Source organism: Calonectris borealis, chromosome 18, assembly GCF_964195595.1.
Source record: "Calonectris borealis chromosome 18, bCalBor7.hap1.2, whole genome shotgun sequence".
NCBI lineage: Eukaryota > Metazoa > Chordata > Aves > Procellariiformes > Procellariidae > Calonectris > Calonectris borealis.
Genome location: NC_134329.1, coordinates 4,687,477 through 4,713,196, shown reverse-complemented (window position 1 = coordinate 4,713,196; position 25,720 = coordinate 4,687,477). Strand labels below are relative to the sequence as shown.

Genomic DNA, 25,720 nt, shown 5'->3' with positions numbered 1-25,720 from the left:
GTAGCATGACTTTGACTTACTTAGTCAATGGGAGGTCCATTTTCCAGGTGACTGTTAGCTAAAGGTGAGGTTGGTGAAATAGCAAAGGGCGAACAGAGCTGGATTATGTGGATTTCTATAGCCTGTATCGCAGACTGGTCAGGTGAGGTACGTCTGTGTCTTGCTTTCTAGGTTTGATGGCGCAAGGGTCATTCTGGTCCTTTTTAGAAGTTCAGATTGATGGTCTGTTTGCTGGAGGAAAGATTATCTGCTCTGTGAACTCTTTTCTTGAGGTGGCTGATCCTATACCTTCACTTGAATAGCTGCTCTTGAGAAGTTATCACAAAGGGCTAAAAGCTCTTGTGGGGAATATTATGATCTCTGTAGGGTTTTGAAGATGAAGAGTAGAACCTAACTAAGCTTTATGTTGAAAATAGTTTAAAGAGCTTTTTTTTTTCCTCTCAGAAAAGGAAACTTTAAAGCCAAATGGTGAAGAGCTGGATATTTTTTTTTTTTTAATTTTCTGCTAACTTGACTACTGCTAAAGCAGATGCAGCTGTAAGCAGTTATAGATGGTACAGAACAGAAAGAACCTCTTTATCATACTTAAGTGCCTTACAAGAACCCCAATGTTAGTTTTCTAGCTAGTTATCTTTCTCTTTATTTTTTATGTTTTTGCAGATGGAATATAAAAAAGAGTTACCTTAAAGCTAAATCAAAAGATGAAAAAAGTCTGCCATAAACCAGAAATACTGCTCTGCAGGGTGCTTTACTGGAAGAAGTTTCATAAGAATCCTAAAGCACCTTCTGTAAAGAATGTTCCTACTTTTTGTTGTTGTCACAAACAAAGGTTTTTAGATATTTGGGCTAGAATTTGTTGAAAACAGCCTCCATCTGTTCTGCTGCTGCCTGTTTTTTGCTCCTGGAACTGAAACTGCTGCCTTAAGGCTGATACTCAAGTGTATTAATGTCCCATGCTTCTCTTGCACTCTGGTTGTAAGGCAGAGATCAGTCTCACATCTCTCATGTTTATCTGTAAAGTGGCCACATTTGTTACTGTCAAGACCTTTTTTTGAGTTTTCTCTCTCTTAATTGGAGGTAGCAAAAACAGGGTGTCTGTTTTTATGGGCTGCATTTTGTAATTTCATGCCAGCTGAATTCCCTCTCCTCACTTAGTGCAGTTGTGATAGTCACGTTCGCTTCAGAATCTCACCAGCCATCGTCTGACAACGTTATTTTGTCTTGATACAGACCTGGCATGATGAAAGCTGCTTAACTCTGGCGAGACAGACTGGCTAGTCTATAGCTTTGACTCGTACAGGAACGTACTTTCAACATTGTCACTGAAGATTCATAGTTTGGTGCTAATGGTGTTAACTCTTTCTTTTATGGAGTTTTTATGAAAATAGTGTTTAATTCTACGCAGGCATGTAATGATAAAGTATATATCATAATGCTGTACTGTGCGGGTAACTCAACTCATCAATAGTACTCAGAGCTGCTCTTTCTGTATGACAAGGTCATATTGATCAATTTGACTTTGGTTTTGGCTTGTTGATTGTAAGGCCTGATTGTTAAATACTTTGATTAAACTATTAGTCATTAGTTTTATTTTTTGATCTGACTTCTGAATATGTTGCTAAAAAGAGTTTGGATTTCCAAGCACATAATCAATAAAATACTGGCCTAAGTGTCAAAGGTGTGGTTTTGTTTTGTTTTTTTAGTCAACAGTAGAGTCAATATAGGTGAAATAATATCCTCTTTTCTGACTTTAGTGATAAAAACAAAAAAACTTTTTTCTGATTAGAGAGCCTACTACCTTTTGATATCTTAAAAAAAAAAATCAAGATATTCTGCATATTTGTAACTTAAGTATGGGAATCACTGTGGAATTTAATCCTAGAAATGAGAAAAAGTGTTTTTTGTACTGGGATGGGAAGATGTGTTTTGTCTAGGAAGCAATGCAGTATTCGTATCAATATCCTCCAAATCTGAGGGGACTTCATAGTGTCTTTGTACATTAGATCTTAGATGAGTGTTCTTCCGTCAGTTTGTCCGACTGCATTTTGTCCAAACTACAAAGTGATGATACTTCGTTGTTGGAGAAGATGGGAGATCCTGGGGTCTCTGCTAGGATATGTTCCTGGGACCTGTTCTAGGGTTTAAATTAATTCATTCTTCCCAGTAGTGCCTGCATATGTACATGTTAAGCTTTTCTGTAGCGCTTGTTACCGAAACACCTGTATCTCACAGATAAACCAGTTGTATGGTTCTGGTACAAGTATTCTTGCACTTTCTCTGTCTCTGAACCACTGTGAAGCTTCAATTGTTGCATTTCTTTTACGAGGAGGCAGTGACTTGCCAAAGAGGTGGGATTTGCAGCGTGTTCTGCCATCAGAGTTCTGCTCTGCTTGATCAGCTCTAGCATTTACAGAAAGAAACCTTATGAATGTGAATAAACACCTCTTTTATTAGGTCTTGGCTCCAGTGAGTGTTATACTCCAGATAGTTAGAGCAAGGTTAGCAGTAGAATATCTGCACTGCTGGATCTAGATGTGTTGACAGTTACAAAGTCCAGAACTGGGCACAGACTTTATAGTGGTCTGGGGCAGTTTGTTCTCCTGGAGTGAAGCTTTGATGACAACCTCGGGATGCCCATGCAAGATGAGGAGCAGGGCTAGCGCAAGAGCCCAATGATAAAGGATGGAGCTGGTCACGAGGAAAATAAGTTAAACAGGTATATGCACAGAATGTTTTAGGTAATACATTTGAGACCGAGTTAGGCCACTCAAGATAGACTCTCCAGTTTGATGTATGTGTCTTGAGTGAAGCTGTACACATAGAAGAGGACCAACTTCATCTTCTGGTTTTGGCTCCTGGGTGAGATCAGATACAGCATTGAGTAGTGGTATTCCTTTGTGTGCTTGTTAGGAAACCTGCTGTATTTTTCTGTGTTGCTTCAGATGGAGATACTTCTTTTACTCTGATCTGAACTTTTTTGTTTTAGTCAGTTACTTGACTCTGCCTCCCGTAAGAAGTCAGATTACAAATTTGTTAAGATTTATTGTCTTAAATATTTAGGTATTATTTTTGCTCAGTATGTTGTTTCCTGTCCAAGCAAAGCATTGATTACATGATTTATCTTACAGTGCTTTACAATAAGATTTACAAGGTGAAGTCAGTTATTAGGTCCTCAGAGGCAATGCAGCTTGTCCCGTCTTTAGTGCTGGATTATTTGTGTTTTTCAGCTGAGGGCTGCCTGGTTAGCTCTTGGTGTAGCAAACTGAGGAGTCACTTCAGTTCACACAATTAAGACACCTTGGCAAGCGTCTGACCACGATGGCCATGCAAAATCTGTACTTGCCTGAATGGGCTGGAGGACAGTCTCAGCACAGCACCGGTGTTGGTGTGGGGCTCTGCCCTTCGCGCTAGGATTTCTCTTGCAGAATATTGCAGGCTAACAGATATTTCCCTGCATATCCTGAGAGTCCTCTCTTTCTGCCACATAATTAATCTGTTTTCTTTTGTCATTGCCCTTTTTTAACTGCTTGCTGGCACCATGACAACTATAATATTTTGCATATGATTGAATGTTGATAAATATGGTCAGGATGATGGGCATTGGCTCAGCTGCACATTAGATGAACTTAGCCCTGTATCTTCAGAGGATGTTGACTCCTCGGGTAATATTGCTGTAAGAGAAGGAAGGTGAAGTTGAGCTGTTAGTTGTATAGAGTATTTATCTTGAACAACCTTCTTCGGAAGAATGCCATGTCTGGACTTGGATGACTGACAGTGTCTGCGACGAGGCTGAATTGCATTACTAGAAGGCAGGCTGTGTTTTCTTATGTTAAAGACTTAATTGTCTGGAACCTTGTTCAAATAACTTACTGCTTCAGTTCTGGAAAACACTAATATAGTTTCCTTTCTTTATGGTAAAGTTTGAAATTTTGTTATCCCTTGTTACTAATATAGCCTTGAATTTACTGTTTATAGTTTAACTATTGGAAGTTCTTTGTAACGGAATTTTTCCATGCTATTAGGAAACTTGTTGTTGAATATCCTGTATCTTGGTACCGCATAGGAAATGGATAGCTTTGGATGAACAGGGTTCTAGAACTCTATGGCAATTTATTAATAGGATCTATATAACTAATTGGAAAGGCTGCAGTGCCATAGTCTTTCAAAATTTAGACCTGTTTCTTGAAGTAAGATAACAGAATCTCCTGACCCCTCCGGACACTGAGTAATGCCCCCAAATATCTGAAGAGATCCAACTTATCCTCCATTTCTCTGGCTTATTAATTCTTTTGCTGGCAATTTGTGCAAGAGAGAGGTACAAAGGAAATAATTTAAAAATGGTTGTGAATGATGTGAATTCATGATTCTGAGAAGGTATGATGCCTTATCAGGGGAGTGATGTCCCAAATTTTTTCCATGCAAGCTATTCAACACTGTAAAATTAAGCAAATACGTAGATTTTCTTAAGGTTGTGGACACCTGAGGACAGTGACTCCGCAAAATGCCCAAGTAATAGAACTTCATAGACTCTTATTTTGGAAACAAAGTTTGCTTTGAGTAGTAGATGTTTTGTAACTTCTGTAAAAGTGTCTTGGGTATATAATATGTCGAGATGTTTTTTAGAAATCAATGGTAAGTGGATGTTTTCTTGGTAATGGGGGGGTCCTCAGTTAAATTTTTAGCATGTTTGTAACTAAGCTTTCTTTCCCCTTTTTTTTTTTTTTCTAATTTTAATTCTGTGTTACTAAACTTAAAGATACCCCTCCCTCCCCAGTTCTGATACATGGCAAGTGGGGAACATATTACCAAAATGGTAATAAAAATCCTGCACAACTCTGTAATACCATTTGCAATTTTTATAACAGAATTCATTTTTTCAAATCTTTTTATATATATATAAGTGCACTAGAGATGTACTAGAACCTGCTTTTCATTTTGCAATTAGGAAGGTGACGAACCTTTGTCAAGTCAGGGCGCGCTCTCCCCGAGAAGAAAGATCACATGAATGTGAAGGTGTGCTGAGTAAGGTTCAAGAAACGTGTTGTATTTCTGCTGCCATGTGCTTAGCAGTGGTTCCTAATTCAACTTACGGTGTTGCTCTGTTTTAGATCAGCTACAAAACCTCCTTGCTGCCTAGCTAAGCTATGCTTTCCCCGCTGGAAAGTTACAAAAACTCTCATAAGTAGAAAATGTGAAGAGAGCGGCTGAGAAACCCTTTATGTAACTGTTGGTCAGATTTAAGATCCGTGGTGTTGTTTTCATGACATTAAGAGAAAGTTGGAAGTCTGTGATCTCAGCAGAGTTTAATGGCAAGGTAATCAGTTACCTGCTTTGCTGATTAACAAACTATTGTGTTCTGTATCAAGTGTAATTTTCACACTAAGACATATTCCATCTTTAAAGTTGAAATGGGAGTTATGAGCTGGTATGTGCTCCTGAATCTAGGTCTTCTGTTCAATCTGGGATGTAGCCATTAGTCCAGCATTTTGTCTAAATAGTAGCTTTGCGTTGCGTATGCTGGAGTTGAAAATATTTCTGTTATATCACTTCTTGGACTCGTTACTGTAAAGTGCTTGTCTCTTAGAAAATACAAGCAGAGTTACAGATCATTAGTATTAGCTGCCATTGCACACCTACTGCAGGAGAAAATAAGATGCCTAATGTTAAAAGAGAAAGTGCTTTTCTAGCCTTTCTTCTTGAAAAAAGATGCTGTTTTCCTTTGTCAAGGACCTATGTGATTAGATACTTACCCTCCTTCATTCCTGGGAGAGCAGACATTGTGGTTCATACTTCCTGTTTTGTGATACAAGATTTCATATAGATGATTTCATCTGTGGAATCTGTGTCATTCTCCCCCTAAAAAGAATTCGTAAGCAAATTGGCTTTCTAAAACATGAAAGAAGCCTAGAGCAAACTCTTTGTCATCACATTCCTGATCAAATCCAGCGTTTGCCTTCCACAGAGTTCCTAATATTTAGTAATGTCTGTGGTTTCCCACGGGGCTGCTTAGATGAACGTAGTAAGTGAGAGCTGTTGAAAGAGAAAAGAATGAAGACTGGCTGCATCATGAGCTAAACTGGGTGAAAACTATTTTGGATTGTGTATGTGTTTTGTATGTAGTTTTCCAAAATCATACTAGTGCCAATTCATATGTTTCTTACCTTCACAATAAGTTATTCATCAGAGAAAGAAAATACCAGCTATTCAACAAAGTTTACATAGATTACTGAATTCTTACTCATATCTGTTTCAGAAATTATGGGGTGATTATTCACATCATCTTAATTTTAAACTCCAAATTTAGGACTGCGTAAGGACCTGAACTGAACGGAGGGACCAGAGGATAATTGCAAACCTGTGGTAGGAGCATGCCTTTCTCCACTGACTGCATAGGGAGCGTGATCTTGTAAATGAAGTGCTTCAGATGCCTTAGGTAGGAGGACTCGAATAACCTCTGTTTCCATTTGTTACAACACCATTTGGCTGAACATCTCAAACAAATTTGTAGAGGGCACGACAGTTGAAAAAAAGGGAAGTGTTCCCATTCATCTGCTGAGGTGTCAGCAAGTACTAGCTGCTGTCTGAAAACTTCGCTCTGACTTGCACAAATGCAGTCTCCTAAGCATCTCCTGCAGTATCACAAAAAAATGTGAGCCCTTGCCGTAAGATGTGTGCCGTGAGCATGGCTCTGTATGTGTTTAGTATTTTTAGAACTAGTTTGGGGTTGAAAACGTGCTTTCCAAGGTTGTACTGTTACAGTAATTTCTGCAGAGATTAGAGGAAAACATTTGGACAAACCAGTGTTAGGTCCTGAATAAAGAAAAGTTCTCTTCAGTTTTTCAGCCAGAAATCAGATCTGTCACTTTTTTGTCACTTTTTCGCATTAAGATGTCACCCAACTTTGTTCCTTTGACATAATTATTTGCTTTTTCTTGCATTTCAGATACCTTGATTTAGAACACTTAAAATTAAAATATAGGAAACAAAACAGGCAGGAAAAATGTCTTAAACTTTGTGCTCTTTCGATTTTAAACTGCTTAATCCTGCGCTTTGCTTCCTGTGAAGTGTTAGAGCAGTTTATGCCTTGTTATCAGCCTCTGCTCATTTCCAGAGCGGGAGACAGAGAAGCCTAAAGGGAAAGTCTTTTGTGTATGTGCGTGCATGCTTCTTTCCAGATACAGTGACATGGGACTTATCTGTGATTTGTGTCTGCGCTTGGGGAAGCTTCTCTAGCCATGCTTTAGTCCATCCTTGGAACAGCATCGTTCTAGCCTTCATTTGCTGGGCTTGACAAAAATCTGGTCTGGATGATCTGGGATCTGTGATGTAAGTCTCAAGTAGCCACTTCGATCTTCACTGTTGGAATCTGTGGAAGAATAATATTTAATAGAGATAAATTCCAAAGCTCCTTCCTGTTTCTCATCCAGAGCCTTTTGATATTTTCACACGCTAGCAGCTATGCAAAAGTGACAGTTAAATAGCTATATAGTAGGTATTAGTACTTGTATGTGGACTGAAATCACACTTACCAGAGCGTTGTGGGGTTTTTTTTTCTAGCTTGGGATGAATTTGAGCAGAGCTGATTTTTTTTTTTTTCTTAATAATTTGACACACAGAGCATAAGTGTGTTCCACCTAGGTGTTACTTATAAACTTCAAATATTAAAATTACTTTTCGAATGTCCAGAAGCAGCAGCACATTTTTTCTTCTGCATTCTGTGTCTTTGTTTCTGTAAACTTTTGGAATTGATGTCTGTGAATGAAATGTATGTAATTTACTTTTCTGTCTCTGATTGTAGTATTTGATTTGCAACTTTATGCATGACTGGTGAAAGTTAATCACTTACATATTGATTAAGATAATTTTCTCTTTTTATATTTCAAAAACATAAGATGCAGTTGTTCATGCATAAAAACTTAACTTAAAAAGTCCCCCAAACACTAAGCAGTAATGAAATAGTGTTTTAAAAACAGCTTAAAATTTATGGTAGCTACATCCTTACTGTGCTTTACTTCTTAGGCAAAAGTAGTTTTCAAATAAAATATTAAGGATGATTAAGCGATATTTTTAAATTATTGGTTTTACTTTGTTCATCACTGTACATTCAAATCTGAATAATGCTGTGAAAGTGAAATAGCATTTTAATATTATTATGGACTCAAGAATCAAAGCAAAGTGACAAACTGAATGTGAATTATGTCTAAATTTAGTAGGTGGCTTATGTATAATACTTAAACTAGCAATTAACAAAAAATGCTAATATGTTTGAGTCAGCTTTGTCATCTTGCTACTACGTTTTTCTGAATTTAACTTTTGTTGGAGTTAATTTTATCTTCTTCTAGTTATGATGTGAGTGCTTTTGTCTGTAGAATGCTCTGGGATTCAGAGTGTTCCAAGGGTGAACTCGGTTATTTTTAGGAAGGTTAAACATCTGGATGTTCACTACAAAACCTTTTCCAGGAAAGCATTTTGTTCCTGAGCAAGAAATATCAGCAGAAATATAAATGCAGCACAACAGCATGTAATCTCTGGCTTCCCAGGGGACTCTGGTATTTTCAGACTGTTCTATTGCTTAAAGTAACTCTGAGGATTACGGAAGGATGTGGGGAGGATTTACCTCTGTAGTATTTTTGTAGGTGTCTTTGAGACATGGGAATCCAAAACAGGGATGAAACTGAGCAGAGGTGCCAAGTTAGAAAGGAAGGAATGCCTTTGCAATGTTTCTCAGACTCCGGGTATTTGCATTCTGGCTGAAAAAAAGTAGATTTTTTGATTGGGGTAGTTGATTCATAGAAAATTGTCCTCTATCAGTGTTAAACAGTTTTCTGGATTCAGAAAATACAAAAATGTTACAGATACAGTACAGGATTTGGAGAAGAAAACTTAGGTTGTACGTAATGGTTTTAAGGCATTCCCATATACATTGTATGTGTATGGGGAAAAACCTCAAGAAAGTTCTGAAAGTTAAATGAATTAAATGTGTTTAACTGAAATAGCTTTGTAGAGAGCTAGACTTCTGTTTTATATGAGCTGTCTTACACCCTTGATTTTACAGAATACTGCTTTAAAAATGTATCCTGGCTGCCTAGCTTGAAACTTGAATGGCTAGAACAAAAGTCTTATGCAAATATGCTAATGTGTTTTGAAATGCCAAATTTCAGCAATACTGATTGCTAAAAAATTGCATTTGCAGCTGAGGGGTATTTTTCCCCCTTACCAGTTTCCAGGTGCTGCTTAGAGAACTGTGACGTTCCTTTTTCACTTTCTTAATATATTTTGAGTATCTTTAGCACTACACTTTTTTTTTTCTCAAGCAGGAAGACCTAAGGTTTTCAAATTTTAGTTAGTTACTATACCAATTTTCTTATATTGTTGATATGGTGGTAAATATATTTGTGGTGAGAGGGAATTTTTTTAACTAACTGATATGTAGGGGTTTATGTACCCCTTGAGGATTTCAAAACCTCTCGTGTTTATGTATTGAAAAGCTTATGTCTCTCCAGTTGTATGTTAGCTGGTCTAATAAGAGATTGTTCCTCTCCACAAATACTGTTTGATTTTACTTGTATGCATTGTGATAGCGTGAGACTGTTCCTGAGTTAAAAAGACTATTTTGTTAATTTGAAATGCTTAAATCTGGTCATTTGCTTTAATTTGTATTTTGTTATTTACTACATATATTACATGAAAACGTGAATCGAAATAGATGCTGAAAGATCAGCATTTAGGCTTCCAGCGTGTAAAATTTCCTGGAAAGCTGAGTCCTCTATTATAGCATCACCAGCATGTCTTCAAAACCACATAGTGTTTGTTTTATAGTAGCTCCTAGATGGCAGGCGTATCTTAAGTCATTTTGAGCCTGCTGGTACATGGACATCCCTATCAAGCCCTGTGGTTCTGTATGTTTCCTAAAAGTATTGAGCTATTAATTCCCTAACCCTTAGGGAAATTATTGTAAGTTAATATAAAAATTGGAGACTGTTGTTTCAGTGGGCTTCAGGATTCACACAGAAGTGTCAGTTTACACTTTTCAAAGCAATTCTGTTAAGATGGGAAAAATAGAATTTAACCTGACTTGTATTTATGAATTTTCCTTTCTATCCATGTGGTTGGAAGTGTAATGATTTTTAATAACACCTGAAAAATCTGATGCGGCTGCTCCTAGCAGTGCTGAATTGGACTTCTGTCCAGGTTAGAGTTCTGTTGTTGAAGACTTAATCTGAATCTGCTGTAACATTTAATGAATACCTAAGTAAAAACGTTTTTTTTAGAAGTGGATCACTGGTCTGATGTGTTCCAGTTTGTCTAGCATAAAACACCCATTAAATGAGTACAGCTTGAATTAATGAAATAAAATGAATGTTAAACTGAGAGGGAGATGTGAACAGAAGTTACCATCTTGGTCCTTTTGCTATGGAGTGTCAGTTGTATATTTAGGATGACCATTGCAAATTAATGGATAACCTGTGAATAGGAGAAGACTTGCTTTCCTGTGTAATGTTATCTTGATGCCTTTACATAGAAGTTTGCTTTTTAAAAGGCGAACATTTTGTCCAGTAAAAATAATGTTTTTGTTTTCATTTGGGATTTCTAGTAGCTTTTGATCCTAGTTACTCCTGGGCTTGCAGAAATATTACACCCTCTGTGTTGTCTGACACTGATTTGGTGTATATGTTTCAATTCTGTGTTTGTAGAAGAAGAATGGTACATAATGAAATGACAGTATCTCTGTGATAAAACTAGTTAAATTTTCAAGTGGGCGTAATTTGATACTGGTCAAATATAAATTTCACTTGATCCTGTACATGAAGCCTCATGTACTTCAGTTTGTCCGGAAGGTTTATGTGGTGCAATATTGAAGACATGACAGCTGCTGTTATGAAAGTTTGCTGTTAATAAGCCTGGCAACGTTCAGAGGCTCAGCATGTGAGATGCCTCTAATAATCTGTCTCAACATCGTTTCATTAAACCTCCACTGCTTAGAATGAGTACAAAAGAGCAGTAGGACACGTTCTCCTTCTTTTTCTTGTTTCTCAGGACTGAAAAGAACATACTGGATAATACATTTGGAATGGGTCTGTTTGTTTTTTGTATTGTTTGGGTTTTGTCTCCCCTCCCCCCACACCCCAAAAGCACAATGCATGAAAGGGTAAGAACTGCCATCTCTTGTATTGTCACTAGTGTTTGTGTGACTATGGAGATGTTGATCTGAAAATGAACTTGAATTTGGGGGGGAAAAATTGTTCAACTGGATCAGTTTACCATTTAGCGTTGGGAAAGAATGTGAATTCCCCTATTGTTAGTAACACAATTTTAAGTCATTTTAATCTCGTATTTGGTGTTTCCTTTTACCTGTGTGCCTGCTTCTCCCCTTGCTGTGTATTTTTCTAGGCTAAATAAACTCAGTTCTTAGCTCTCCTAGTCATCTTAGAAACTCTTTTCTGCACTCGTTCCAGTGATAGGCTGATAGTTCTGCTCACAGTAAAGCTAAATTCACACTTAAATACCAGTGCCTGTCTTCTCCCTTAATAGTCCTCTTTCTTTCCTGTGCTGAATTTATTGTTTGCTCTTACAAAATAGGATTAAAAAGAAGAGAAATGAAGAGGAGAGAAAACCTCAGGAAAAATGTGACTACAGAAGTGTCTATCCAAAATACTAGTATTAGTAGGCTCAGTAGTATGGGCAAATCATAATGCTCATAATGCAAAACCTTAATTGATTTCTGTACTAAATCATGCAGTTTTAACAAGTTAATTGCATTAGAGTCTGTTTATATGCATTTAGTGCCGTACTAACAATTAAAGCTGGAGTCTGTTTCCTAGCTTCACGCTACCCTGAGTCACAAAGCCTTTGGCATAGGTACCTTGGAAACATGCTGCATTGATTGTCTGTATTTCTTTGTAGTGTATCATTTTGGTGCTTTATACTCAGAAGTTTTCTTCCTGTAATAAATACATGTAGCTCTCTGATTCACTTGTTTCTGTTTTCTTTCTGTACTAAGTAAGATAGCCATTCTTTCCCTTTGATTAAGGGACTGTGGAGTGTGTCGTGTGCTTGTGGGTGTGAGAATTTTAACTCGAGTTAATAGGGAGTCAATGACTTGATCAGAACAGGAGCAAAATCCCAGTTTTAAGCTTAATTTCCCCCCTCCACCGCCTCAGTTGTAACTGAACTAATCATGGGAATCGCTGTGTGTTCAAATATGGCTTTGTGCATTCTCTCTGGGTGGGATCCATTCAGCAGCGAAAAGCTGCTGCTTGACATACCGGTAATGTAGATCCTAATGATGTTTGATGCTTGAATTTTTTTGCCTGTTTAAAGGAGTTTATTCTTCGTAAAGAAGTTGCCTTGCATTTGCTTTTTAAAAAGCAAAATATGTTGCTGTTTGATTTTTTTAGAATTACATGGTTTTGTGAACAAGCAGTGCATTATTCCTCTACAAGTGAAGTACTGGAACCATTAAATATTATCATTACAGTATTACAGAAAACCTGGTGTGAGATTTTACTTAAAGCTTTTCACTCTACATGTAAGGTTTGTTCTTTTGTTGGGTTTTTTCAATATGTTTTAAACTCCTTGTTTTTCACTTACATTGGAAAGTAGAAGGTGTGTTATTTTCAGTCAGTGCTTCTGCTTCAATGAGGAAATTAAACATACCTTAAATTTTCTGGGTTCAACTGCTGGTGGTTCCTTGACCCACTTGAAGCTCATTTTTCCCCCACTAGGACTTTTTTCTTGTATTATCAGGAATAACGATGATACTTTCTGCTTATATTAATATGCCTTTTTATCATGTTTGTATGTTTGGAGAATAGATTGATTCATCTTAGGTGTTTGACTTTTGTGTGTCTGTCTGCCAAAGTAATCTGATAGTATTGTAGAGCTTTCAGTCTGCTACAGGCCCAAGAAACTTTTTGTTGTTCTTGAGACGAACAAGTGTAGAGCTGAAGTCTTACTATCACCCGCTTTTCTAAATTTAGAAAAACTTAGTCTGAGTGGCACAGTTTTAAAGTACTCAAAAGTAAGGCTAGTCCAGTAGGACCAGTTATATGAGCTTATTTTGGTGTTCTGGGAATATGTGGGAGAGAAGATTGGGTTTGGTGGTTGTTTTTTTTTTCCCTCTTAGTCAAAACAATTTTTTTGTGTGTATGTAAGACGCTTTTACAGGACATGTTGTTGTCAGAGGTGGTACATTAATTGGCAATAGCTTGCAAAGTAAATATGAATCTCTTAATTGTGAGACCGAGATGAGATGTTTGCTCACCACTGTCTTCCTGGTCCAGATGGAGCAGCAGTGAAGATTGGGACAAATACTTAATTCCAAATAATGAAAACTCTCATGTTTTATCAGCTCGGACAACTTTTCGTTATAGCTTAGGGTCCTCTGAGATGCTGTTGGTTGAAAGTAATAACCTGTGCTGCAGTAGCTGTGTTAACAATGTTGAGTCATGATATAAATTGCTTGTCAGCATTTTCACTGCAGTGGCTTCTAACCCTGCTCGGAACAGCTCTTCCTGCTCTTCCAGAGCAAAATACCCACACTGAGCCCACATCGAGTCTGTTCTGACTGTGCTGTGGCTGGCAGCAGTAAGCGTTAGGTTGTAGACATCTCACTATATAGCTTGGACGGGGCTTTGTTATTGAATGGGGGATTCTTGTGCAGAAGAGGTTTGTACTCGTTTTTCAAGCAGTAAATGTATTTTATTGTAAACTGGAAGTAGGGAGCATCCTCGTGTTTTAGGTGATTGTAGTCATTGTTAATGAGCTTTTCTGTTAAGTCGAAAAAAACTTACAGAGATCAAAATATAGATGGGAGCCTAAGGTGAAGACTTTGGGGAGGTTTTTATCTTCTTCCTGTAACTAAAGTAAGTGCCATAAAATGAAACCTAGCACTAAGCAGTCTTCTGTACTACCAAGTGGTTGAAAACTCTGGGTTGCATATATGACTAGGATGTAAATTGATACCTTTATAACCCAAAAAGGTCTTAGCTGTCAAAATTGCAGAAAACTTTCCTGTGCTGGGGATAACCACTGACATTTCCAGACGGCCCTTCTTGAAAGCACAATGTTGTTTGGATCATGATGAGGCTGTCTAGCATAAAACTGTAGACAGCTTGCACAGTGGTACTCCGTAGACTTAAATTACAGTAACCACTCTCTTGATTTGCCTTTTTTTTTCTGATGTAAAAAGGGCTATTTTTGGAAAATTCATGCAGTTGAAAGTGGTAATTTAGATAGAAGAGCTGTTTCAGCAAAGCTTTGGGGTAGGCTAAATATTGGACTGACCTTTGCAGAGTTCACTGGTCTGTTGGAATTTGAAAATTTACACAAAGAAATATGCTTGTGGCTCTGTGTGTAACAGATCTTGATTTGACCTCCTCTCTTCTCCTTCGTTACAATCCTCCTTTTGATTATTTGTGGAAGGTGGAAACAGTTTTCCAGATGAGGAAAGTCTTCCTATGTGGTCAGTTTGTTCTTGTGGCTAAGCTGCAGCCTTCTTGCTTTGTCAGATGCCTCATACATGTATTTATATATATTTTTTCATAGTTACATATTTACATCTTGTTCTGATATTTGCTGATCTTAATTCTTCCACAAAGCATTATATTCATATTTTTGTTTGGCAATTTACATGGTACTACAGCAAAACTTCACTCTATCCTCTGCAGTACACTGAAGTGTTCTATAAATTGATAAACTATGAATACAATTACAGAGAAGACAGTTGCTTTACTTAGTTCAGCAAATGAGTCTTACCTCTTTTTCTCATTCTCATGAAACATGTTTTTTAACATACTAATAGTTTGGCCCTTGCAAAGGCAGTACTTCTTGTACCTCACTGAATATCCTTACATATTAATGATGCTGGGGTTTACTTGACAGTCTCGTTAGTGGATGGCCAGTACCTCAAGATGCTATACTGTGATAGGACCATGCAGCTGTAGCAAAGGTATCTGGACTTATAAAAGTGTACAGGTGCTCAAAGGGCTTGTGGGGAGAGATAACTTTATTACAGTTTTCAAGAGATGGATACTACTGCATGCTGCAACCGTAGAGTTTACGAGTGAAAACAAATCTGGAAGGACTGAAATAGCACCAAATATTATAAGATGTTGTCATAGATTGCAGCAACTACAGTACCTGTGGTCTGTTTTGAAAACCAACTTAATTAAACCAGTGCTAACTTCTGCGTAGAAGGTTAGTTAGAGGGAAATAGGAAGGTTAGTTTTGTTTAATTTACATTAGCTCCAGTAAAGCTTGGATTACAGGTATGTGTATTACAATGTGCTTAATCAGACCGAACTGTAAGCTTCTCCTGAAAGGGTTTTAGTCCCACCTTGTCCCTGGCCGCATGTTGACTCCTTTCATCTTTGTGTCTTTTGCACCTGGTAATTGTGCAACTGCTGGCCTGAATGAAAACTCACTTCTCAAAAACGATAATTTACCAGGTCAGCTTACTGGTTTTCCACCTCTTTCTTCTTTTCCTGCCCATGAGTAAAAGAAGTTTTACTAGCAAAACCCAAGCTAATTGTAATGGCAAATGTTTGAAAAAGGAGGTTTTGTTGGCAGAGCTCTATTAAATCGCTGAAGTCAGAGGTGAGCTGACTTAAGGTGGCTAGAATTTACAGTGTAGGGCTGACCTGTTAGTCTCTCTTGCCTCAGACTTTTGATTTTCAAACCAACATAGGCAAATCCTATCTTAAGCTGGAGTCCTTTAGATTTAATTGTCAAGAAGGGGTAAAAGTAATAGTTGTTTTAAAAATGAAAACCAGGGCTGTGCCTCGGCTCAGCAGTTTGCTGAGGCTGGTCTGTAGTAGGATGCCAGTGTTCTGGGACAAGTTAGCTGATCTGAAACAGCTCAATTAAAATAAATATGACACAATTAAAATACAAAATTGAGTAACACAGTCACTATTAACAGGCCCTGTGTTTTGATATCAAATGTGTTTTTCCATAGATTCTTGTTCAGTTTAACTCACTGAAATAATACCTACTAACTTTTCTTCCATGGGGATCCATTATTGCAGCCATCATTGTATGGATGTTTTGTTCACATTTTCAAAAAATGTTTGCAGGCATGTATACTTATGATACAGTTTCAAAATCTACTTCTGGAGAGGATTCCTTCACTGGTGATGACATATATTTGGCAGTAAAAGCATGCCCTGTTTTTCATGACATCTTGTTTTTTCTTTCTTTGAGAAAGAAAGAAAGAAGGGGAGGTTCCTAGGTCTTCTTTTGTTTGTTTTACAGGAAAAACCCCAACCCAAACCAAATCAACCAAACAACCCTCCTCAATAAAACAATGAACCTCAAAAAAGTAAATTTATATTTGTGTGTAGGTAAGAGGTGAAAATTATGTATCCAGGCTCCCATTCAGTCTACAAATGGGCAGTATGAAATAAAAAAGCCTGTATTTTCTGTTGCAGCAATGTCAAAGATGTTCAACATGTTTTTGGATATTTATTTTGGTTCTGGCTGCTTAATACTCAAACAGATACTTGTGTCCAGTACAACTTATTTGAAGATGTAATTTTTCTCTGTTAACCACTGATTGCAAATTTTGCTTCCAAGTATCCTGTTTAGTGTGGTTCACTAGAGCGGTGGGGAGGTCAGGAGCTGAGGATGCTTTTGAGGTGCAGGGACGCCGTTCTGTGTTGGTTGAAATAATGCTCCTTTGAATGAGTAAGGTATTCTTATGCTTCCATGCAGGGACTGGAAGTTGTGCTCCCATTCCTGCAGGGAAGTGAGTGCTCCAAGCTGCATGTGAAATCTGGAAATCTTCCAGTTACTATAATTCTTAAACACTGTGAAACATGTAATTCTTTGTTCTGTTGGCAAACAGACGGGTGAACTAAAAGGGTAGCTCAGATAATGTTTTTAACAGAAAAAGGTTTTTTGCAAGATTTCTTCTCAAAGTGAGCTCAGAGAGTGTTTTGTCTTAGTCATTTAGTTGGGAGCTTGGCATTTGGTTTTGGAGGGAGAGTTTTAGGAAAGCAGCTTTCTGGGAAGGATGGAAGAGGGAATTGGGTTTTTTAGTTGGATGTGTAAAAATATGTGCGTTTGTGTATATACATGTGTATATATGGTATCTAATAGTGTGAAAATGTGGTTCTGAGCCCTGTGTCTGATAAACAGCAGAATTACTTTCCGGTTACAACTTTGAAATGCCTGCCTGAGCCCTAACCAAGTCTGCGTAGGAAAATCTGGTTATTACTCAAATTACTCTTTTTTTTCACTTCAGAATTGCTTTAAGTTTTTTTCTGATATGATCCATGTTTCCATAAATTACTCAGACTTAGCAGACCTTATCTGCACGTGACAGTGAGATGAAATTGTAAACTTACTTTAGAAAACAAGCTATTCCTTTAATGTAAAGTGAAGCCATAGCAATTTGCTTGTTTTTCCTATGAATCACACTGAAGAATGGAATAGTGTTGAGATATGTTTACAGCTGTGGGTGCCATGACTTCACGCTTAAAATTATACCTTTAACTGTTACACTCAGATTTAACTTTGGTTTGGCAGCAAGCCTAATGGAGGCCCTTAAATGTGTATATATCTTGCACATGTAAGGCAGTTGAAAGAGGCTTTTTAGTTATACTCTTGACCTGGAATCCAGTAAAGGAAAGAAGTATTGGTTTTACCTACGGAGTGAGTCCGCCCCCCAATCAAAATGAATATTTGCGCAATTAACTGTAATTGATCTTCACGTACATGGTGGTGCTTTTCTTTCATGTGCCCTAGGGCTTTGCTCTGGAGTCCTTGAGTTTGATTTGCTCGGCTTAATAAATGATGCTACAGTGATAGCTCACAAATGCCTTGCACTGTAGCATCAAAAATTAATTGCGCTTAGCAATAAATTGTCCTGATAACTGTATTCTCTCACACTTCTTCTAAGGAATAAAATAATTAATAGAATGTTTGGAAAATATCAGAGACAAGTGGATTATTCAAGAAAACATTTTCCTCATGAGTGGCATACTCTTGCACGATCAAAAGAAAATAGATGCATAGGGTCATTGCAGCAGTGTGAAGGTGAACGTTGATTTCTGCCTACAGCTGATAGCTCCAAAAACCAGGGGTGGGGCAGGGGAAGTGAGTTGCAAAATGTTTTTCAACTTGTCTTGAATTTACCAACTAGTATTTCTTGACTTTCTGTTTTTCTATTGCTATAGCAATCACTGATGTAATAAAAGTATTAAATAGCTTTTGAAATATATAAAACCCTTGGAGAAAGTTCCCGCCTCCCCCTCCTCCATCCTTGATTTTGTCATTTAGCACCAGATTTCCAGCAAAAGTTGGTTGTTGGGGTTTGGAGTTTTTCTATTTTTTTCTGGTTCCTTTTGAAAGAATTGACTGTCTGCTGAGATGGGACCCTCAAACTGAATGCGTGCTTTCAGCAAGTTCTGAAAATGAATGATGAGTAATAGGGCAGGGAAGGAGATGCTTCATTGTCACCTTTCCAATGCTGGTACCTACCCACGTGGAGTTTTCTTTCAAAGAGAATGGAAATTGGGGAAGTGGGATACATGTTTTGGTGGGCATGGATTATTGTCACTGACCTTGTGAGGAGACAGTGGACATTTGATAATAAAACTGATATTTTAATTGTAGATGAAGAGTACCATATTGATTGAATAAATAGTTGTCGCTTTTAATGTGGGCTGAAGAGTATTTGAAGTTTTGTGTGGTCACTTCTCAAGCAGCCACATCTTTCAGAATCTGAAATATGCAGGTGAATTAACATATGGATCCAGTTTACTCCATTTGTGTCTGGTACAAGAAGGTCCCCGTGAATTTTGAAGCACTTTTGTATAGGAGAAAAAGTATGGACTAATATTGTAGTCAGAAAGACTTAGATGTCAAGAAAAGTCTTTTCATTTTACCAATGAGTGTTTTAAACAACAGATGAGGTAAACATCTGTCATGACTGACTGACTGTCTTTCCCCAAAGTAAGATCAAATTATAACTCAAGGAATTAAATGATCTCCTGACATTCTTGTCAGTGTGAATTTCTGTGATTCTGTGATAGATGTCTGCAAGTTGTAGATTTGGTCCCATTAAACAAAGTAAAAGACCTGTCTCTTCTATTTTAATCCATCCTTACTCTAGCCTATCTCATATGCTTACCTTCCTTTTATGGTTTTATTTTCCTTAATCTTGAAAGCACTTGGATATTATGATCACTGATAAAGAAAAATACTTGATGAAAATGCAATCTTCTCTCTTCATGTGAACTTTAGTGAAGTTAGTTCATCTACTGCACTTTTCAAGTTGATGTGATTTATTTGTTGCTCTATTGTTTGCATTCTCATATATGTACAGTAAATGCAGGGAAAGTTTACCTTGCTGCTGTTATAACAGCTTTTGTATGAGAATGATTCACATCCAAGGTCTTTAACGTGCCTTGCTAAAAAAAGCACAGGCTTTTCCTTCCCCCCTTGGCAGAATTTTTCACAATAATTTCTCTTGTACCTGGAAATCCGGGGAGTGATATTTGCTACTGAAACATTGAGGGGCTGAATTTCTTTGATCATCCATTTAGCAGGCTTCTTGTGCAAATAGAAGGAGGTTTTTATTTCAATTCCCTGATCTCTGAGGCGATAGTTTTAGGGTACTTAAGCCAATGCTGCCACTGAAAAGTCTTTCCTCTTTGATTTTTATGTCCAGAAGCATGCCAGATCAGGAATCTGAATCACTTGAGAAACCTTCTCATTCATTCTGCATTATTATTCAAGCAGACAAGTCCCCTGCTCTAGTTTTGCAAATGGTGGTGCTGGCTCAGGATGAAGAACGAGAATAGGCGACTGGTAAAAAGTGAGAAGTTGCTTTTGTAAGGCAATGTTGGCTTGTGGTCATGTCAGACTGGCCCATGACGAGTAGGTTATGCAGAGGGTAATGCTCTGTGCTGTCATCAGGAGACACATGGTTCCTAGTTCTGTCTTTCTCTTCATTGAACAAAGTGAGTTGCAGATACTTACTGCTCAACACGAAGGATAGAAAGAAGTACTAGGCTTTGCCTAAGGGACTCCTGCTGGTTTGGAAGGACTGTTGAGACTCTTACCAACAAACTGCTTATCTTTTGGTGATAAGGAAGAGCTGAAACATGAAAACCAGTGCTTGCATTGACTGGGTGATTTTCCTGAGTTGGAGGTGCAAAAGAAATAACAAAAATGGAGGAATTTAAGTAAGTATGTAATAGGAGAATAGTAGGGCTAAAAGAGGGGTTTTTATAAGAAATTCCTAAGCAGTCAGATGGCAGAGACCCTGTAGAGTGAAGGTTCACAGTCAAAGCCAGGTGAGCTTGGACCTGTGGCCACAGGGGAAAAGAAAGCTTGACCTGCAGCTACTGATACAGAGGAAAGAGAGCTTGCAAGTGTCTGTAATGTAACGCTATTACTGTTGTTGTTTCAGCTTTTATTAGCTGGTTACCATCTTCTCTAGCTGGGAATGAGGCGTGTCTCTGTTCCCTTGGGAATACAGAAGTTATTCATTTTTTCTCAGAAGAAGGGAGAGTGCTGCTTGGAACGCCAGCTGTAACTGGTGTGGCATATTTTGCATGGTTACTGTTTGGGATGGGTAGAAGTGGTGGTGTGTCGCAGTGGCTGGGCATCCCTGGAATTGTTCTGTAGGTAAAGGTCTATGGAGCAGTCTGTGCCAGGCTGGAGAGCTCGCTGCTTGGATTGTTGTCTGGACAATACTTTCACTGTATAGCTGTAGGGCTGACACACAGATTATGTTATAGAACAGTGCTTGCTGTGTCTCTGTCTTGGCATGCCTTAGCAGGCTCTGTGTTGTAAGCACTTGCCCATGAAGCTGCCAGAAATAGATGCCTAGTGGCAGAGAATTTGCTAAAATTGATCTCAGCCGTGTAAAGATGCAGGTTCACAGTGAGATCTCAAGTTGTAGAGAAGGCGTTTGGCAAGTTACCTCTCACTAGCTGGCTGAGAAAAGGAGCTTACAGACAAAAGTAAGCCATCGGTGTGTTTGGTTTTATAAAGTACTTGGATCTAATATATGGGTCTAATATTATAGTCTAATAACTATTAGTAGTTATTAGTTATTTGACTGAGTTAGCAAGAATCTGTCTGATAGCCTGTTTAAATAACTTATTTCTAAAACAACTTCCTTACATGGATATTGAATTTCAGGTGTGATAGTGTAAGAATCCTAAAAAATGTACTTACCTGGGAAAACCAATGGTGTCTTTGTATTTTGAGCATATATACTAGAATTTAAAAATGAGTTGGTAGTTGTTCTTGTAATGTAACATGGAGATGAACTGCACTAAAGTCAGTCCTTCAAAAGACAGCAGTCTTTAGCATGGCCTTATCCAGTATTAATTTTCAGAATGAGAATGAAGAATAACGATCTTTTCTTCATGGATTGTCATGTAGTAAGTACTAAGAATTGCTTCTAAAATCAGTATTGAAGTCAAAGGACAGCTATGCACAGGCTTGTGGAAGGTGTCCCTCCCCACGGCAGGGGGGTTGGAACTAGGCGATCTTTAAGGTCCCTTCCAACCCAAACCATTCTATGATTCTATGATTTTCTGTGCATAAGTTTCCACTACTTGTTCTGACATTAAATACGTAATTTTACAAAAGTACCTTGTAAAAGGAAGATGATTTCATTTTTATATGTGGAAGACTGGTTAAATGTGACTGCACAAAGTATACTCCAGCTTTGAAAAATTTCGTAAGTGTGGGGTTTTGTTTTGGTTTTGGCTGATCCCATTTGAGAAGAACGTAGCACTGATGCCGTGTTTGGCTGTGGGAGTATGCGAACTTGCATACTTGAAATGTGCTTATAGGAGAATCCAGTTATATGCATATGGACTCTGTTGGACTTGTAGAAGGTCATTTAAATTTCAGTTAAAAATACAAATGGGTTTGCAGATCACTGTCTGGCATTTTGAATAATATTCAAAACTTTGAAGTAATCTTACTTCTTGATTCTTTCATGTGATGCTGTCATTTGCTTATTATCTCTAGTCTACATTAATGCATTAGAAAGTGTTTAGTTGGGATCAAGGGTTTTTAGTCTCTTAATGAACTGTCCAATGGTTAGGATTTTAGGATTCAGTTCTGCTTTCAGGTTTTGTGCAATACCTTATATAATGTAGGGAAATTAGCTGTTAAAAAGATTCAGGGTTTTATTACGATGAGATTCACTTCAACATTAAAAAATTATTCTTGAAGTTTGCTTGTGGACTGCTTGTGTTAGAAACTTCGGATGGAATCTGGACATGCCTGAGCTACTCGCTTGACTCCCACTGTGCAGTTGCTCGTAGACTTGTCATGCTGTGTGTGTTTTGCGTTGCTCTTTGTCCAGCTGCCTCAGGAAGAAGGAAAGTGTGAATGTATCTCTTTGGCCCTGTTTGCTGGGGTATGCGTGAACATGAGTTTTCCCAGACCATAATCGCGATATCCTGCTATAACATCTCTGTGTGGAGAAGTCAGGAAACGTCACTGGTCTGCGATGAGTTCATAATTACACTATTGCACTTTTCTTGTGCAGGATGGAAGGACTTTAATTCTTGTTTCTCCCTTGCATAGAATTGGTAGATAGCTGTCCTAATCATCACTGTAGCCTATCAGTAGGGTTATGGTGTATTAGATCATTGTTTAGAATGGCTTTGCAGGTATTCAGTTTCTTTCATTGTACCAAAGAGCCCTCAGTTTTTAATACAAAACTTAATGGATTATGCACAGGGCTGATCCATGATCCATGTATCATCCTTATTTTATCTGATTTATAAATCTTTCTAACATTTACAGCCTTTGACTAATGTTTAGTAATTATGATGAAATGGCATTTTAATTATCATAGCTTCCAAAGTTGCCACCGCATGATGAATTATATAGAAAACATTGTTCATCTCAAAAGTATTTGCCAATTTATGAAGATACAATTTTATGAACATCAGTTAATAAAGTTTAGTGCATAACCCTGGACGTGATTAATTCCAGCTGAAATTCCACTCTTATCATTTTGCTTTTCTTATACATTTGGAGCTCCTGAAGGTTCTTTAAATAGATGAATTCCACTATTTATTCTCAAACCCAAACAGGATATGAAGTTTCCCTTTCCCTTCACTCAAGGTTGGGTGAGGGAATGCTTCTCCCTGAAATTGAAGCTAGTAACAGGACATAAAACTAGTATAACCTAAACAGCATTTATATATACACTGATTGTAAGTGCTTAGTTACATATTGCATGTATTTGCAATTCAGTATATTGATCTTCATGGATGCTTTTAAGACTTCTGTTCCACAGCCTGGAAACGAGAGGTCAAACATGACCGAAATTAAAAAAACTATAAAGCTTAGGATCGTCTTTATGTGTTGGCCAACTTCATGAGCAAGTAAGACATCTGTTTTTCACTTTTAGTGTGGGGTGATGTTGATGTTATTTATGGTAATTAGCAAAAGTAGTTTCTCATTTCTGATTCAACAAGTATATAATTTCATCTAAAAGAGGCAGTCTGTTTTTCGGTGATGTTTAATATTGAATTTCTATAGCAGAAGGTTCACATTTGTGTTTATATATTAAAGTATTTTAAAGTGTGTGTCTAGTGGTTTGGTAATTTTCTCTAAATTGCTTTTAAATTGGGAATGGGATGAGTGATTCTTTAACTGTCTTGTAGCTTTAGTTTTTATTTGCTTTGCGATATTTAATTTGGAACTATCATGTAATTCAGTTATCTTTGTTCCATATCCATAGTCTTGCTGAAATTAGGCTTTTCGGTTGGTTTTAGGAATGTTTAGTTGTCTTTTTTGTAGGGTAAGACTAATGCAGTTAACATTGGGCATTATTCTTTTCCATTACTTCAGCGCAAGTTGTTGAAAAACTGTTGGAAGGTGTAGTGCGACTCTGGGAGCCTCTCCTCGTATGTTGTACCTCCACCAACGTGGTGGCCCACTGCTTGGCTTATTCCAGTGTGCCAGTGTTTTTCTCTTTTGAGGCCCCCAAAACTGTAGGCAATACTCAAGATGCGGCTTCACAAGTGCTAAGTGGAGGGAGTGATCATGTCTCTTGACTTGGGAGCTGTCGTCGTCTTGTTGGTCCATTCCTCAAGGTCCCTCTTAAAGGATTTTCCTTCCTTAGTGTATCAACCCCACTCTCCCCAGCTGTCTGTCAGCTGGGAACTTGCTGGGGCTCCCTCTGTCCCAATGTCCAGATCAAAAGAAGTTTCAGTATAAGCTACAGAGTAGGGTTTGGTCTGTCAAGGATAGGAGAAAAAATCGGTGAATATTAATATTTATTTTTCCGTGCTTTACACACAAAGGTATGTTGTATCAGGAAATCTGTCTAAATAGTGCTGAGTTTTCAGTCTCCTGCTGAAATTTCTATGGGGAATCCTTTATCAAGTGGTCTGCAAGATGAAATAGGGAAGTAATTGTGTGTGGTTTAATAAATGCATATTGCAGCTTGTTGTGGGGTTTGGGGTTTTGTGTTTTGTTTTGTTTTGGTTTTTTTTAACCCTGGACTAAGTGAACCGTGACTGCCATATTGCAACTTAACTATTATCAGTTAAGACCTAAGAAGTCTTACAGAAAATAGGTTAGTGTTATTTACATGCAAGGTTGCATTAGTTGCAATTGAAGCAATTTTAATGTGTTTGAGAAAAAAAATCTGAATGTGATGAGTTCAGAACAAATTACCACAAGGATTTTGAATTGTCCTTTAGTTGTTGTACAGATTTTGCATGCTGACGTCTTGAATATAAAAAGTTAATGTACAAGCTGCAGGTTTTATATTCCTAGATGATACGAGAACTTTAGAAAGAGCTGCCATAAAGATTTGTCATCCAATTCTCCGTCTGTATTATAATAAGAAAAAGAATTTGCAAATGGTAGTGGAGAAATGGACACTTGTGATGACACACCTGCTTTCTTTTTCCCAATTCCAGGGCATATTCCCTTGTGGATTCCAGTCAAGTGTCTACTTTCCTGATTTCTATTCTCCTCATAGTCTATGGCAGTTTCAGGTAAGATTTTTCTTTAAGGTTCTACAGAATTTTTCTTTTTCAAATAAAAATATGGCAAGTGACTGAATACAATTTATGTTTATGCCTTTTGTTTCATTGTACCTTTGTCAGACTGATGGCTAATGCAAGTGAAATATTTCTTCTCAAAAGGAAATGGAAAAGGAAGAAAAAATAGCTAACTGGGGTTTCTGAAAGACATGATAGTACATCAAGTTACAAGCATATATAAGATAACTTAGAAGTTAGGCCTTCAAGACAACTCTGTAAAATTGTATTTTGGAGGGTATAAAAGGATTGTCGAGAGAGATAGGAGTGTAATGCTATCAATAGAATTTTATATATAATGTTTCAGTGTTGGTCGATTCAGCATGTCCTTGTTGTGATTGCAAACAAGTCTTGTCAAACAGAGATTCCCGAGTCCCAGTGCTATTTACTTGAGTAACAGCTTAACAGAGAAGTGGGAAACACCATCAGTGTTGAATTCCAGCAAAGTGTCTGAGAACTGCTGGATAAGTTTGAATCTTCAAAAATCAAATTTGCCCCACTCTAGGAGACCTGAGTACAGTATAGAGAAAACATTGTTGTCCCTTTAGACTTGCAGCTTGTATTATACAGATTTTTTTAATGTAGTGGCACATAAGAAGTGAGATTCATACTGACGTATTAAAAAAAAATAATTAATCACAGCATGAAAGTATTACTTTTTCAAGTACAGCATGTTT

General features: G+C 37.6%; 1 protein-coding gene across 7 annotated transcripts in view; it reads left to right on the top strand.

The window, feature by feature from the left end:
- The window catches only part of SPPL3 (signal peptide peptidase like 3), a 60,731-nt gene that overhangs the window by 8,996 nt on the left and 26,015 nt on the right, over nt 1-25,720 (top strand). For 6 of the 7 annotated variants that reach the window (XM_075167345.1, XM_075167343.1, XM_075167344.1 and 3 more), the window contains exon 2: nt 24,921-24,998. In XM_075167345.1, the coding sequence (XP_075023446.1) occupies nt 24,921-24,998 (78 nt within the window). Of the gene's footprint in view, nt 1-6,395; nt 6,434-24,920; nt 24,999-25,720 lie in introns of those variants that run through there. The other variant, XM_075167341.1, reaches the window with a different exon arrangement.